The sequence below is a fragment of the Ixodes scapularis genome, unplaced genomic scaffold (genome assembly GCF_016920785.2).
Source record: "Ixodes scapularis isolate PalLabHiFi unplaced genomic scaffold, ASM1692078v2 PGA_scaffold3__209_contigs__length_174095766, whole genome shotgun sequence".
Taxonomy (NCBI): Eukaryota; Metazoa; Arthropoda; class Arachnida; order Ixodida; family Ixodidae; genus Ixodes; species Ixodes scapularis.
Window position 1 is genome coordinate 106,357,535 of NW_024609868.1, and position 16,987 is coordinate 106,374,521.

Consider the following 16,987-nt stretch of genomic DNA (forward strand, 5'->3'; position numbering starts at 1 on the left):
AATGCTGGAGTACGCTAACTATGTTTGGTTTTCCCATATGGCAGGCAGGTTGAGCAGACTTGAAGGTGTCAAAAACCAAGCTCTTGGGTTCATCTTCAACGTATAAAGAAACCTGACTTCTGGGACGCACGTGCTTACAAACGAAAATATGAAGAGGTTGAAAAATGAGGGCAATAATTATTATATTGAAACTTATTTACTCCTTTACCCACGGCAAGTTTAATATATATATAAATATTTAACAACATATCACTTCCTCATCGGCCGGATCAGCAAAGACCTTTAATACTAGATCAATTCAGCAATAAAGATCTACACACAACGTTTTCAAATATTCATTTTTCCCTTGGTAATTCAAGATTGATAGTCAGTGTCAAATCAAATTTTCACGCTTTCATCACTCACCAAATCTGATAACGCACTTCATCTAGGACACACATTTTGTGTCCATTTATTGTCTACCTCTGATGAAAACTTCCACTCCTGCTAAGACGTTTAACTGAAAGTCGCTATATCTAATAAATAATTTAAGAAATAAATAAAAACGGCGCTTGTATGTGGAAGTTTGATTCTTCTATAAAATGAAAACGAAGCTCGGTCCCCAATTGGGAGAAACTCTTCCGAATATTGTTCGTAAAAGAACCCAAAAAAACTTCTTTGTTTACTCTCGTCCTTAGTTGAGACGTTCCGGTGCTATGTCTGAGTAGCTAAAATAATAATAAAGTAATTCAACCCTTAAAAGTAAAAACGAAATTAGAGGCAACGTAAAAACCAAGAGCAACGACATTTACTTTGCAATGTGAACATTTCCTAAAAGCTGCTTCCCTGTGCACGTGATTTGCAGCTGCTTCGCAGGTCAAGAAAGTGCAATTATATAAATCGCATCTACAATATTCGTATTGCTTTTGCGTATTTGTAGGCGCTTCATATCGTGGGAGAATGTACTTGACAGTGCTTCTTATTCTCAGCGTCGCTGTTGCTCATGCCGGTGATGTACCAGCTCTTTTATAAAGAAATTCTTATATCGCTTTCTTATGTTTATGCAAAAGTATACTCTTTCTCAAGTACGAGCTTCATCGAGCGCACATATAGCCAAAAAAAGCAACGAGTTTTGCCCAGCGGCGTTCGCTCTACGCGTGTCATCATTACCGTGGATGTTGCGCCGCTTGTCCAACGAACGTTCTCCCAGCAAAGTTCGTCGAACGTTCTCCCTACATTAGTTCTATAAAGTACGACCATAATAGCAGTATCTAGAACGAATATTCCGTGCACAAGATTTCGGGCCAGAAACAGTAATCATTACGGCAATACGTTAGATATAATGTATAGATGTGCATTTCGATCTGACCTGAGCCGGATCGAAATGCATATCTTAATAACACGTTCAACGAGACACCCAGAAATCGGGCCGGTAAGTATTAATGGACTAATTTGAATCGGAATATTAACTAAAAAAAAAATTAAATAATATTTCTTCGCCTTAAGCTTTGTGCGTTCACTAATGCTCCGTGATTTTCACTTTTTTTCTGTTTGCGTGATTGGTTTAGACAGTGAGAACGCTTACAGACGACAAGTTCCGTCATGCTTTACTTTTGGCACTGCTTGATTGGTTTGATCTGATCATGAGATTGACTGCGGTCAGATGTAATGGAAAACAGAGCACAGGAAGCTAGTCTTTTTACATGTAAATACTTTTCTAGAAAAACACTCGAAATAAAAAAAAACTTCCCTTCGAGATAGCGTAACTAACCACGGCGATCTTTAAGGTGCGAATTCAAACCAATCTTTATATGAATGATTACCTTACATTCAATAAGTATATGCAGGTATTCGGTTCAACTTGGAATTGAGGAAACAAAACTCGGTTCCTCGCTATTTATTGGCATAGCTTTATGGGCATATTAGTCAATGAGGTCTCGAAAGATGTTAAGCTTTTGTGTCAGGGGAGCCTGAAAGATGAGTCCATGCTCTCATGGTTAATGCACCGCGTTGAATGCGTTTTCTCGTTATATCTTGTTATGGTTAGATCATTTTCGAAGGAGTTGCTTTTGGCCCGCATTTTCAGGGCAGAAAGGGCAAGTAAGCGAGTTACTGCATGCTGGGGTGGCAGCTGTGTTTCTTACAATCGTACCAGTGAGCCTTGCCTCCCACGGGCGCATTCTACTTGGGATCGGGTAGATCTCGAAAACGAGCGCAGCTAGCAGGGTTTCGTGGGGATCTTTTATTAAGGCACTTTATCGCCAGCAAGGCCGAGCCTTGCTGGCCATAAGGTGCTCTGAAAGCTCGGCCCCGAATTTTAAGGTATGTTCAAAGTATTGTCCGTAATAAAGAAGCATTAACTTTTTCGTTTGACCTCGTCCTCAACCAAGCGGTTCTGGAACTGTTTATTCATGTCTCCAGCTTGTTGCTCGCGATCATGGCTCGCGAAATATGACTTCCCAATGCAAACAACACTATTCACTAAATTGTTTTATAGGTAACGTGACGTCGATTTCCCGCTTCATTTAGTGAAAAAACTGAATTCATGTTTTGGCCACAACTAGGGAATTTTCCCGCTAAATTTAGCGTGGAAACTGAGTTGACGTATAGGTTACGTGCCGTCAAGTTACCCAATGTTGCGTCGATTCCCCGCTAAATTCAGCAGGAAAGGCCGGGACGGACGGACGGACGCACGGACAAAATATTGGGGGATTGAAAAGGTAAAAAAGCATTTCATGCTTTCAAAAACTCTTAACTAGAAAAAGTAAAAACAAAAATACACGGATTGCGAAACAACAAAGCTCGACGTTTACGCCTACAATGTTAACAACTCCCAACGGTCTGCGAAAGCCAAATGATGCATTCGAAATTTAGCCATTCCAGATGTCAAAGACCAACTTTTGGGGCAAGTGCAGCCAAAGCTGCAGGCAAATCTATGCTCTTGCACTCTTCAGAAATGGCACGAAACGTCGTCCCCGAGAGAAGTGCTGATGTGCTCGTACTCGTCAACGACCGGTACTACTTTCCTCGCGGAAAGGTTACCTCTTGCAGCAGATAAATAGAGCTTCGTGTGCAGGTCACCTTTTCCTATTGTAAGGTTTCTCGCCTTGTATAGCGCTGTCGAACCTCCATACGAATGGCATTGGCCTCTCGGACATTGTATTTTTGTTGGCTCAGTTGTTAGCCCTAAATTTCGAGAGAGAATGTACCTGGCCGCGTTTATTATTGTCAGCATCGCTCTTGCTCGTGCCGGTAATACATCAACCCAATTTTTATATAGAAGTTAACATATGACTTTTCTAGGTTACGTAAAATATTCTCTTTCTAAAACCCAACTCTATGAACCAAATATGTTTCGAAAACGCGACCAAGTTTGCCCCGCTGCGTTTGTATTGCGTGTGGCGCCAGGACAGTGACCGTTTCGCAGCGCGAATGTGCTGCCGGGTGAAGTTTGTCGTTTGTTCGCCGCATAATCGCTCTATAGACCAGCACGCGGCTGTGACGGCACGCACATGTGGTGGCGATTTTGTCGCTACGGCGCATGCGCAGAAGCTTCATTTCACGCGAATATGGCCCCCCCACGCGCGCACTGAGCCCGCCTTTGGTGTGCACTGCCCGTTTGCCCACTCCCCGTGTGGGCTTGTTTGTAAAGGGCGCGTTGGCCTGTAGAGCCCATCCAGCCTTGATTCTGCGAGTCTGTTGCAAGAATAACATCTACCGCGTGAGTCAAAGGGTTCGTTAGTTCTTTGGAGAGACAGCATAAATCGGTTTCTTAACGTATCGCGCTAGGCTTTTCCACGGAGATGCCTGGAAGTTGTGGACCTTGTGTATAAAAGAAAAATCATCTCAACAACCTTACCCGACTTCAAAGTTTGATAGCAAGAACTTGAATACCTACTCCTCCGACGTCCCTCTGAAAGGCGTCTGACTGGTGTAAGAGCCGACCGATGGCGGTACGTAAGATCGCACGCGACTGGTATGCCCAGATTTTAAAGTGTCCCTAGCTGCTTGATCGGGGACACGTGTCTTATTTGCAACACGAGCTAAAAAGAGGTGACAAAAGCGCTGATTGTCAGCTAGTGTCTCCGTCTTTCCAGCCGCTTTCTACCTCTCTACGCGACAAAGAAACGTATGCGCTCTTGCAAAAAATCTGCACTTTAGGCGCCTGTCGTTTAATGGCAAACACTCTCCGTTGTTTCAGTTGCTTCCTCTCTTAAATTTAGGCTCTCTGTAGGAAGCCACAACCGTCGCTTCCATCGACCTAGACAATAGCAGACGGCATTTCTTAGCCCGAGGCGATGTGCTCCTTTGCTGTGCAGTGTAAGAGTGTGGTTGTTTAAATTTTTACCAATAATGCACAACAAAATTAACAGAAAACTAGCAAAACGAAACAAAACACACCTCTTGTTTGTTGATGAGCTGCAGCCAGCTGTCGGCTGCTGCGCCAATCAGGCGCCCTTCGTTAGAAGACGGACGCCGAAGGTAGCAATTTTTAAGTCCTTGGTTTCGAACGTTTAACTTAGGTAAGTATATTCTGTGAAATCTTTGTACATAAGGTCCACCACCCCCAGGGCCCCCTTGTTGCACAATGGCACTGCGAGATGGTCAAGAGGAGTTTTACCGGCGTTCAGCCATGGGTGGGAGAATTCTCTTTTGCGTGCGGTGCGAGCCATCCGCACGTGGCAGCCAGCACAACAGCTAGGTTGCTGATTTCGCCATTTACAACATCTCCATTGAAAGAGAAGACCTAAACTCTCTGAGGTGCTTTGACGCGGCGGCGACTTTTGATATGTGTGTGTGAACTTTCATTTCACACAAAATGCGATCCGCCTACATCTTCATTAATGTTGACGTCTGCACCATGAACTTTTTCGGGGAAAGGAACTAGATGGGTAAGGTTCCGTCACACATCGGCGTTGCCGGCGTCAACGAAGTAGGGCCTAGGCCCCTCTGCTGAGCTCTGCGCAGTTTCCTTTCGCTTTAGGACAGTTATCCGAGCATCCTCCTTACTTAAAAGTTCTGACATGGCATGTGTGCCATGCCACCGATTGAAGTCTTTCTGCTGTCATTTTTGGTACTCTTCTTCAAACGTTTGTACATTTTGCACGTCATGTACTTCGAAAGCGAGCTTCCCTGGAACAGTAGGACAGGGTACTTTGTAGACTTTAACCAATACCTTCAATGTGCCCGACGTTTCGAAGCCGGCTCGGCTCCTTGTTCACGGGTGACTGTATGTGGGCCCAAAGGTAGCAATCTGTCGTTGTTTTCTTCTCTCTCTTAGCATTGTTTTCTTCTTCTGTTTTTGTGTGTGGTGCATCGTAGCCCGTAGATACAGCTGCTTGGCAGCGTTCCGGTGGATCGGTTCAGATTGATGGTTAGTACTTTCTTTGTGCCAAGATTCTAATAAGATACGCTTTCTCCAATTTATTTCTCTATCGAGAATGGAACTGCTGTCAAAGCCGATGACGTGGCCGGTCTTCTGAGCATGTTCCGCCAGCGCGTTGCCTTGGATGTCTTTCTTCTTTAAGCCATACTCATGTCTGCGCAGACGTTCGGGAAAGTTCTTTGTTTCCCCCTCATAAGAGGCGTCGCATTCAGCACAAGGAATTCGGTAAATCAGGCCTTGAGCTTTTTCTATTGGGGGACGATCTTTCGGAAGAGGAAGAAGATGGCCTAAAGTTGAGACGGGTTAATGTGTAACTGCTATGCTGTACGGTCTCAGAACGCGGGTTAGGACTTCGCTCGTGCCATGGAGGTACGGGACGCGCTTGCGGCTGGAGGTGTTTTTGTTTTTGGATGTAGAAGGGTGACGAAGTTTCTTATGTATCTTGTTGACGAATCTTGTGGGGTAGTTGTTTTTTCGAAGGTTTCGTTTCATAAGATCGACTTCCATCTTTAGTGTCTCCTTTGTTGAGCAGACCGTGAGGGCTCTTCGAAAGAGCGCCGACACCACAGAGGATTTGTGAGTTGTGGAGTGGTCTGACGAGAAGTGTGGGCAGCGGTTGGTGTGCGTTGGTTTCCTGTATACTTGGAAGGTTAAATGGTTCCCAGTTCATTCTACGGACACATCCAGAAATGTGGGACAACCGTTAGACTTACGTTCGACCGAGAATTAAATGTCTGGATGGATGGAATTGAGGTGTTTGTGAAGGCGATCGACTTCACTGATCTAGGCAACACAGAAGCAATCCTCCACATAACGTAGAAACAGAGTAGGTATGGGAGAAAACGTTCTTAGGGCTTTTTGCTCGATCGATGTCTTCCATTGTGAGGTTGGTTACCATGACGGACACTGCGGCACCCATGGCTGTGCCACTACTTTGCTTGTAGAAGCGACCAGCGAAAGAAAAGTAGGCATTCGTCAGGCATAGCTCTAGCAGGCGGCATATCTCATTCACCGAGAGGTGGGTTCTTTCAGGTAGAGTCGTGTCTGACGTGAGTGACGTTCTGATAACAGACACTGCAAGTCGAATGAGACTACTCGTGAAGAGAGATACCACATCAAAACAAACGAGGCACTCGTCGTCGTTCAATTTCAGGTCCGAAGCGAGTTCGATAAAGTGGGCTGTGTTCTCGACATGTATGTTGGTCTTCCTTATGAGTGGAAGAAACAGACGATGGAGATAATTTGACAGCGCTCGTTATGGTGCCGTCGTAAGTGGACTATTGGACGGAGTGGAATTCCAGATTTGTGTGTTTTCGGTAGGCCATCGAACGCGGGTATCGAGCCGTTTCGGAAGATAAAGTTCAGGTACATAGCCGCAGACTCCGGATATCTATTGAAGGCAGCGTAAAGTGATTTGTTTACGATTCCTTGAATTTTTGATGTTGGGTCTTTCGGTAGCATCGTGTACGCTGTAGTGTTCAGAAGTTCGTGCACCATCTTCTCACAGTCCGTGCGGATCAACACCACTGTGACATTCTCTTTGTCAACAAGACGAATTACAGTGATGTTGTCTTCTTTTAGCTTCTTGAGGGCGGACCTTTCTGCTGTGCTATATTTGAAATGCCTCATTTGGTTTACCTTTGAAAGTACGCCAATGGCTTTCAAGCGAGCTTCTTCGAGGATGCAAGGGTCTAGTTCGTGTAAACCTTCCTCAACGGAAACTGCTATCAGTGCAAGAGGAGGATAAAATAGTGGTACATTTCGTTTTTTTCGTTTCGCCAAAACTAGTGTCTCGGTTGGAGAGAGCACTTTCGAAGAGAGGTTTTTGACGAAACCCTTGTTCAAAGTTTGAGGGGTGTTGGGCCGACCCTAAAGTGAGACAAGCTTCTTCCCGTGTTCCAGTCCTTTCCTCATGGTGGCCGACGAAGCAGCAGATTTGGCAAATTCATCGATGGCCGGAAAACGTTCGGGTACACGGTGTCCCCCCTCCCCCCCCCCCCCCCCCCCCCCACCTACCTCCGTAAAAATAAAAATAAAAAATAAGACCCTGTCTTAATACTTACCTAACCAGGCGGAGTTCCGCCGAAATGTTTACTTTTGGAACAGTAGGAAGTTTGCTTTGTAAATTCCGACCCATGAACAGTTCAGCGGGGCTGTATCCGTTTTTCAAAGTATTTGATTTGTACGGGAGAGGGGTCAAGTACAGGTATTCTGTGAGTCTTCATCGACGTCTTGATAACTTTCACGACACATACCCAAATCTATTACTTTGAGGATACTGTGGGCTTTAGGTCGTGTGCCTGAAGTCGTATTCTCTAGACCAGTGGTTCTCAAATGGAGGTCCGTGGAGCCTTTGGGGTGCGCGAAGCAGCTGGCTCCTCAGTCAAGCCCTGCAATTAAAGTTGCATTTTCAAATATTAACATGAAGCGTTCCAATTTTCGGGTGAATTTTCTTGTGTGTATGTCAATCAGAGAAGTCTACTTCACACTAGCCAATAGATTTATTCGTTTATAAACTAATTATCATAATTACTTAAACCTTTCCCTTCCCCTCACCACAAACAGGGTCCTCCATGATACCCGCCGATCCACAAGAGGTCCGCGAAACATCAATGATTGAGAACCACTTCTCTAGATAATATGGAGAAGTCAAACGATGAGAACTATGGTTCATTATTTGATACCGCAACTTTGGAATGCTGTGGCGTGCGAAGATTGACTTGCAGTGGTTGACGACCGTAGACGACGTCAGTTTCTCAATGCGCGCCACTTCAGGCATCTCGAGAAATAGAGAAATAGTCTGTCACAATCAACCACCATTGGCTGTTGAAGTAGAAGGTGTCAATTGCAACGCGCTTCCATGGCCTATCAAGAAACTCGTGCTTTGAAGTGACATTTTGCGGTTGCAGTTGGTCTCGATACATTGGTGGTATTGCTTGAATTTGGCTGTCACATCTGCCCCTATTGTCCGCCTCCAAACACAGTCTTTTGCTTTTGGTTGTGTCTTTGTGATGCCGAAATAGCCTTCATGTAGGAGATTTAGCGTTTCCTTTCTACACGAGCTCGGACGATAACACGGGCTGCAAAAAGGAGCAAGTCGTTATCTAAAGTTAGCTGTGAAGATGCTCGAAGAAAGGTTTAATATCTTCAGGCACGTCTCGCTTGAGCTGCCAATCCTTTGTGCCTAGCTTTCGGAGCTTAAAACAGACTGGGTCTGATTTCTGGATCTTTTTAGCCATTGCAGGCAATGTTGCTTGACTGGGTTAACTATCCTCACAGAACAAACAAAAGCTTCCTCGTATTTTTTTTAAAGTCAGAGTCCCCTGTTGGCTGTAGTGGTGCCCTGAAAAGTGTGTCAAAGGCTAGCAGATTTTGTTTTTTTTTTTTTTTGCAGCATTACGTCGTAATGATACCTCATCGTCCTCATCTTGAGTCTTTGAAGTCTGAGGGCCATGTCGTCAAGGCTTTTTTTTCATGAGAATAGGGACCAGTGGCTTCTGATCGGTCTCCAGTTTGAACGTTTTTGTTTCTATTACTACAAAGATCAGTGCCCCCCCCTCCCCCCCATTATTACTAGATTGGCTTGACTGCTCGGCCAAACACGCTCGCAAGCCTACTGTCTCCTTGTTGCGACGTCCGGTGCGCATAGTCTGGCGTATGTCACCGCTTGCTAGTCGTGCGAGCAGACGTGGAGCAGCCTCCAGCGTCGTCTGTTATTGCACCAGTCAACACCGTCGTTTATCGTCGTCTGCAACGTCCATAAGACGCGGCCACGAAAGCGGCGCTTCGGCGTCCGCCATCGCCTGCGTCCTTCTGCTGTTTCAATCCCGTCTAAAACCGTCCGCCACGCTCGCAAGACACGAATATCTATTGTTGCGTCATGCACGACCCACGTTCCAATGCAATCCTCCGTCAACGTCTGTCAATTCTAGGTAAAAAGCGACCGAAAGCTCCTTTTAGGTTTTCTGCTATTTATATTTCTCATAGCGTCTGTTAGCAAGGTGGGTGAGCGTCATGACGCACAATTCATACCCTACCTCAAAATATTTGCTTTGGAAGGTCAGGTGCGCTGCAAAACTTGAGAGGTACTTGCTTTTCAAAGCGAAATGACAGGAACATACATGGGCAAGCCGAACGCGCGATTCCGCAATTCACAGAGCCGTGGAGCCGTTTTTACGGTAACCATCTCTATTCAGGATGAACGCGCGCACACAAAGAAATCAAGCCATACCAAGCAAGATAATCCAGGAGCGACGCCTGGCATAGACCAGTCCCGTTACGAAAATAAACACTCGCTGAGCTCTTCCGAAGGCACACGCTTGCGAAGTTGTTTGCTGCAAACTAGGTCGGTTAAGTATATATTCCTCTAAGCACCTTAGTGAACGCTGAACGACTTGCGCTCATAAAAGTAGATGAGTTAAACGAGCTACGCTCTTTGAGCACGCCGCAAATGCCGTCAGTCATGTTTGTTTTCGTTTCAAACCAAAGCGGAAAAAACAATCTTGGGATCTTTTTTTGTTTGTTTTTGCAACAGTAATAGTCTATCCATATTATTTGCTCTAAAACATAAAATTATTGTAGATAAAAACACTATTACGGCACGAAGCACCAATGTCAGAACAAACATTTTACACGTCATGCAATCATCTCTCCAACCGATGTGAGTTGATTAACGGTTGCTTATCTAGCTAAGCGCCTATCGTTATGGGCGGAGGCTAGAACAAGTCTACCTCCATCCAAATTTTATCTTACGGTGTAAATAAAATATTGCTGACTTCTGCAGTTTTTCTGCGATATTCCGACGTAAGTTTTTTTGTTTTCTGTAGGTGCCGCGCAGAATAGTGTGTCTTAGTGCAGAATGGACCGACTCGGTTATCTTATCTTGGAGAACGGAGACCCAACTGCTTGTCTCAGGTACAACTATTGGCAGCAGCCTGTTAACACGAAATAAGTTGTTTCAGATATTGTCTACCCAGTTCTTATCGAAAGCAGAAGCGACAGTTCCCCAGGCGCCGTTCGAGTGACGGAAGATTTCACCCTAAACTTAAAGGAATCCAGCATCTTGGGAGATACTTTGTTTTTCACTGACACTTTGAATGGGGAAGTGACACACGAGTTGGTAAGACATTTCTCGCCATTTAAAGGCTAGTTTGATTTTAGAGTGTCTAAAAGACGCGACATAAAGATGGAAATTCAGCCGAGAAAAAAAATGTTCCCGTCTATAATTTTATTATAATTGAAGCAACGGGAACCTCACTGGAACCATGTTTAGAAAACAATTCTAGATGCCCTCTTCAGACTGAGTCACCATTATTTTGCTCAAACTCTTAGTACATTTTGGTTCCTGCCAAGTATAATATAAATGATGTCTTGTATATGATGTGCCTAACAACTGTTTTTTAAAGATTTTGGAAATATTTATAACATTTTTATTTGCATTTTGTTTTTTAAGAGAACGCTTTTATTCTTTAGAACATACATTGCGACTCATTGTGACGTTTGGTTCGAGGTTTTTTCCCTTTTAAATGCTACTCAGTTGGAGTTTGGAATCAGTTTGTAGACCCTACAGCTATTCATGGAAACGTTACAGTTAAGTGCGCATTAAAAAGTTTCAATTGCATTATGCAAAAAATCAGCACACGCCAAACGCACCGACGTATCAGATTAAATGTCAGAAGTAATATGGTTGAATTTACTTCAAACCACGTTAGTAAATGAACTAGTCAAAGACATAGCCTTACTATCTGTTCCCTTGTTTAATTTGCAAAGGTGCATAATCGTTATGCCGCATAAGATTGCAAAACATTAAATGTAGAAAACAATTACAGCAACAAAGTAAGAAATTCTAAAATTTTAGGTTTAAAAAATACTGTAATATAAAACTCAGCACACCGTTTAAGTGATTCATAACATCATATTATTGTTACTAATAAATTTGTTATTAAAGATGTGGGTAGAAATAATGGGAGGGGCTAAAAAATATGCATTCTGTAGACATTTTTTTAAAGTCTTTTTTCCATCACAGCCCAGTTCAATTAATTTTTTTTGCTAACAGTATGTTGTTTCTTTAGATGGATACCACATACCTACGTAATATCGTTTATGAAAATTCGGAACACGCCGCTTCTTTAACAGTTACTAAAACACCCACGGGAATTGAAATGGTATGAATTATGATTTTATGTCTTCCTAAAAACAATTAAGACAAAGCCACAAGTTCAGCAAACTTCATATAAAGAGTTAAGGCTATTTTTGAAAGCTAAACATTAGCCCAATATCATCGCCTGATTTCTTCTGTCCCTTAATGATAAAATTTCACGCCTCTAAAAAAATAATGTTAGTATCCGCTGATCATAAATTGTACTGCACAGATTTCTGTTCTGTAAATTACCTTGCTAACTACAAAATACCAACATTCATTCACTAATGTAAATAAAAAAATAACAAAAACAAATAACAAACGAAAATAACAAATTACAAACAAATTACGAAAACAAAAACAAAATACAAACGAAAATAACAAATTACTTTATTTGGAAAAACATTAATCACCAATTACGCAGATTACTTCACTAAGATAACATTAATTAGGGTACTCCTTCCGATAAACAATTCTAAACTGTTAATAGCTGTAAAACTGAAAACTAATACCTGTCTGAACCGAACGCTGCATATAGCGGGCGATACTTTAAATGACTATTTCTTTATTTTTTACAGGAAGGTTACCTTAATTTTACGCACGGAATTAAGCCCTTGCCAATAAATGACAGATCCGGAAGAATTCCCCACAACATATTTCCCCTTCCCAAGCTTGAGGAAACGATTAACTTTGATCGTAAGTGTGTTTCTCAAAAATTACTTTAGACAGCTCTGACAGAAACCGTAATGGTCCGTGCATGACGCGCTATCTCGTAGAAATAGAATCGTCCCAAAATATTCATTGTAAATAACAGGTGACACTAAAGGTTCGTTGGTTACTCGCTTGATGTTGGGATAGAAATGATCAGCAGACGACGATCGTTAAGGTGTGTCGGCGGCAGTGGAGGTTCGGTCGAATCCAGTAAGAACTGTTTATTTACAGTTGAACAGCTAAGTACAATGTTTATGTACAAAACACGGGAACTAGCATCTTTACTGCCATCTTTCACATCGAATCCCAATCGGTCCAAAACCCCCGTCCCGCCATGTCGCGGGCTTTTTAAAGGCCCCCGTCTCCTTTCTCTTTGGAGGGCAGCCTATCGCCTTACAACCCAGTCGCAGTCACATGGCGTTCGCCGTCCATTTGCAGGGAGGGCTCAGTTAGCTCGCTCGTCAGGTTGGCGATAAACGCAAGGTGACACCGCCGTAGCCACGGCTGTATGAATGGCCTGAATAAGCTTTGCCTGAATAAGACCATTCAGGCAAACGCTGCAGGTTCGTTAATCCCCCGTCAGCCGCCCGAGCGACGTTGTACCAAATTCCGCAGACTAAACCACAATGCGGTGGGAGAGGATACGCCAGGAGTAACATCCCCGTCCCCCTACAACCCCGCCGCCCGAGCGCGATGCCTCCGCGGGAGGCAATGTTCATGCACGGGACGCTCGCGTGAGGACACACAATGTAGCCGGACATGTCAGTCACATTTACTGCAACCGCGACACATTTGCTGCAAAATTGTTTACTGATTTCATACGAGATTACTTTTTTAAGGCATCGTTTGAGGGAACATTGAAGCTGTCAAACCTAAAATAACGCGCATAAGTGAGGCTCTAATGATAATAATAGTATTATTAACAATAATCGTTATTCAACCCAGCAGGGCGGCGGAACAACAGCGAGGTCATTCGCCCATACCTGAGGCTGCGGTACTGGTACCGCACTACTAAAAACAAAACAAAAAAGAAATGACAAATGTTTACAAATTTTTGTAACGTCGAAGGAGCAGGGAAGGAAGGTACGGAGGGGAGGGTGTGCCCTTCTTCCTTTCTTGCTAACTTTAGCGGGGAAATGTTTCCGCTAAATTTAGAGAAAAAAATTGACCCTTGTGACGTCATACGTGACGTCGCGTGCAACGTCACACGTGTCCTCACATATGACGTGGCGAGGGTAAATTTAGCGTAAATATTTTTCGGCCAAATTAAGTGGAAAAATTTCCCCGCTAAACTTAGCGGGAATATTGGCAATGTTAAATGCGTGTCACGTCACGTGACACGTATTTCTATATTGGCGCCAGACGTGACGTCACGTGTGACATCACGATTGTAACGTCGTGACATTACCTTGTGACAGTTGTGAGGGTAACCCTCATGACCCTCATGAGGTAATCCCCTAAACATCGTGAGGGTAACCCCCGTGACCCTCGTGAGGGTAACCTTCATAACCCCCAGGAGGGTAACCCTTTTGTCGTCATTATGGGAAACGTCCCATAACGCAACGCGCGGTTACGCCGACGCCGAGGACGCCACTCAACCCGGAAACGGGCGCCTAAGTGCTGCGCTCTAAAAGATTCTCGCACAAAACACACTCACAGGCAAATACGCCCCTCCCTCTTCCCTGAACCCCCCCCCCCTCCCCTCCCCCCCCACACACACAGGGAGGTGGGAAGAAAGAAAGGGTGTGTAAATCATTGTTGTTGGAAGTGGCCCGATGCCTCCTCGCTCCAAGCTTCGATGCTTTGCAGCTTGAAGGGCGGGCACTCTGTCAGCTTTCTTGGCAGAAAAAGAGTCCCGGTGCCGCTCTGTTCGGCCGAATAGCGGCTGCAAACCGCCAGATCTAGTCCCGTGCAGATGCTGCCCTAATTTAAGCAACGAATCCCATGCCACACTTGCCACACATGTATCGTTGGCTAAGAATTAAAAGCTCGTTTTAAAGCGGGTGGATATCTTAAAATAAGTTAATAACGAGCACTTTCGATAGTCCCAGCCACTTCCATGGATTCGTCTCGGCCCGCCCGGCCTGCTGACTGTAATTTTGTCGCAGTCATAAAGATGAAGGGACCGGCGGCGACGCTGGCAGCTGAGGCCTGTGCGCGTCTGCGTGGTTCAGGGGAATTGTTAGAGTTGAACCTGCTATATTCCGCATGCCATTGATACATTTCGCTATTTTTGGAACTGAGCTTGTATTTTTTTTTTTTTTTACTTTGTGTTTTTTGTGAGCTGCCACACACTAAAAAAAAAATGGAGAAAAAAAGTAGCAACGGCGCGTCTTCCTCCCTTCTACTGACGCGCCCCCAAGCGGACACGAGAAAAGGGGAGGAACGAAACGCTTTTCTCCTTCTCCAGGCAGACGGGAGAAAGCTCTGCCCTCCCGACTCGTCTTCTTTCGGTTTCGTTTTTCGAGCAGGCCGCGCACGTTGTTTAATAAATAGCTGTTGAGCTGACTGAGCTTCAGCGGCAGCGAAGGCCGCCTGTAATTCCCTCTTCTAGTCTAAACGTGCAGAACATTTCGGTTGCATTGACGTTTTTATCACTAATTTTATCAAACGAGCAAACGAAGCCGCTAGAAACAGCGAAGTTCCGGAGCAGTGCCAGCAGCGCCACGTACACTGGGGGATGGCTGTCTCCGGATTGCGGGACTCGCGCGGCACGTAACTACGGTAGCGAAACCACGCGGAACAGTGTCGACGTTTTCGACGTTACGGAAACCGCAGGAACTGCGTCCAAGACAGGCAGGTTTTGCTGCCGGCTGCCTGGGTGCCTTCCGTGCTGAGTTCGGTTCTGTTTTCCGATGCCGAGTGCAAACGGCATTCAACGTGGTTCTGTATTTGTGCGTGTCAACAACATAGCTACAACATCGTGATGGCAGTGTTGAGGGTTGTGAACAAAGAACTGGAATTATCGCCGATGTGACCGTGTGTTCGCGTATCAGTGGTGTAACAAGAAGATGAGATCGTAAACTGTCGGGCATTGATGCCGCTGGTCGGGCCGTGATCGAAGGGGGCGGGGCGTCGCAGGTTGACATTCCGCTTTACATTAAAAAGTTTAATACCACTTGAGGAATTACGTGCAATCGATCAACGTGCGGATAGTCATGTTGGAACGCTGGTGTGAACGGTAAGCTCCTATCGTGCAGTGGCCAATGTGACTGTCGGTTGTCTCGTCCCCGACAGCGATTGCGCTCTGGGAAAAGGACAACAGTACGATATCGTGACGGAAAGTACGTATATTTACTGTGTTTAATTTTAGCATTAAAAAACAATAGTAGGTAAAATCGGAAAAAGAAGCTACCCTTTATTTTGCTGTTTAAATATACTACGGTTCCTGGAGAAACTGCCCTCCAAGTGGCGCGCTGGGATGAGCGCTAGAAGTTTTCAAGCTCGCCACGGCGTAGCTCCGTACCTGCCGCTAGTCGCAGCTTTGACTGCATTCAAATTGATCGAAAAGCGATTTCTCAGCCCGTGAAGCATCACTGAGTGAATATCCGCTCTACAGAAATTAATTTAAGACGGAAAATGCGGCTTTGCGTGAACAGCACAAATAGAAAAACCAATAGAAATACAGGCTACGACGTGCCGTGTGGGGAAACAAACTCATGGCTTCGAACCGCATTGGAGCGGCTTGATTTATTGGCTTTGAAATAATGACGGCATGATCGAGCGTTTACTTTTTAATATGAGATTCATCCCCTGAGCCATTTAAAGTACTCTCAGGGGTATGGCATTGCTGGAAAAAAATCAACATGCTGGGAATATATTTTATTGCTTAGGGAGTCACCGAAAAGTTCTGAACGTTCAAAACGACCAGTATAAAAGACGGAAACGCAGAGCACGGGTGTAGTGTTCGGGTTAGTGTGGTGCTCCGTTGTATTGATATTTGTGTGTGCCGTGTATGTGCTCAATGTATGTTCACCTGATGCTTGTAATAAGCGTAATGTGTGTATAGTAAAGGATCCCCAAGCGCCGGAGAGCGGCTCTGAAGCGCAGTAGTGGAAGAGCAAATTATTTTTTGTAGAACATGAATAGGGCGGTACCTAGCGCCACCTAGCCTAGCTACTTGCAATTACTCTGCTTAACCCCGCCATCTGGTGGCTAGCGATTCAACCTTTCACGCTACGCGATAAACAGCGGCTTCGAGTTTGTTCTTTCGAGAGCAGCTTTTGGTTCGCGGATTGAGTTTGCCCTTCTCCGTGATGTGCTATTGACGAAGGAATTATGACTCGAGGAACACCTAAGGTAAGACGCAAAGTGCGCGAAGTAACTGGGTATCGGTTGTCTCCGTTTAACATCGCAGTGCTGTCGACGAGAAGACTGAGTAACTGCTTTCGAAACGCCTGTGGCGGGAATCTGGCTTCGGAAATAAACACAGTTCGCGGAAAGCTCGTGTTATGCCTTTATTTGCTGCTCCTCTCGTCCCGTACAAGAGACGTAGCGTCCTCGTCAAGCCTTATTGGGCTCGATTTGCTCGATTCGGGGCCGCCATATTGAGATGCAAGCGACGGAGGAACTTTGCTCCCCTGCTTCAGGGACGAACGTTTCTCCCTTTCTAAAGGAACATAGGTTACAAGACCGTTCCTCCCCTAAGGGAGGACTATCCATACCCTTTTTTCTAAGAGTGCACTGCTGCTCACACTGCCGATTGTAGGGAGGGGGCCGAAGACTCGTCAAGCTGCATTTATGCAGCTTTTTTCCTCGGTCTCCTTCCATCA

The 16,987-nt window shown here is 44.9% G+C and overlaps 1 protein-coding gene across 1 annotated transcript in view; it reads left to right on the plus strand.

Annotated features, from left to right (window-relative positions):
- The first annotated feature begins 939 nt into the window (after positions 1–939).
- LOC115332484 (venom metalloproteinase antarease-like TtrivMP_A) overlaps positions 940–16,987 on the plus strand; it is a 41,782-nt gene continuing 25,734 nt past the window's right edge. Inside the window, exons 1-4 of the mRNA XM_040211638.1 lie at positions 940–988; positions 10,327–10,484; positions 11,437–11,529; positions 12,083–12,200. Of these exons, the coding sequence (XP_040067572.1) occupies positions 940–988; positions 10,327–10,484; positions 11,437–11,529; positions 12,083–12,200 (418 nt within the window). The remainder of the gene's footprint in view (positions 989–10,326; positions 10,485–11,436; positions 11,530–12,082; positions 12,201–16,987) is intronic.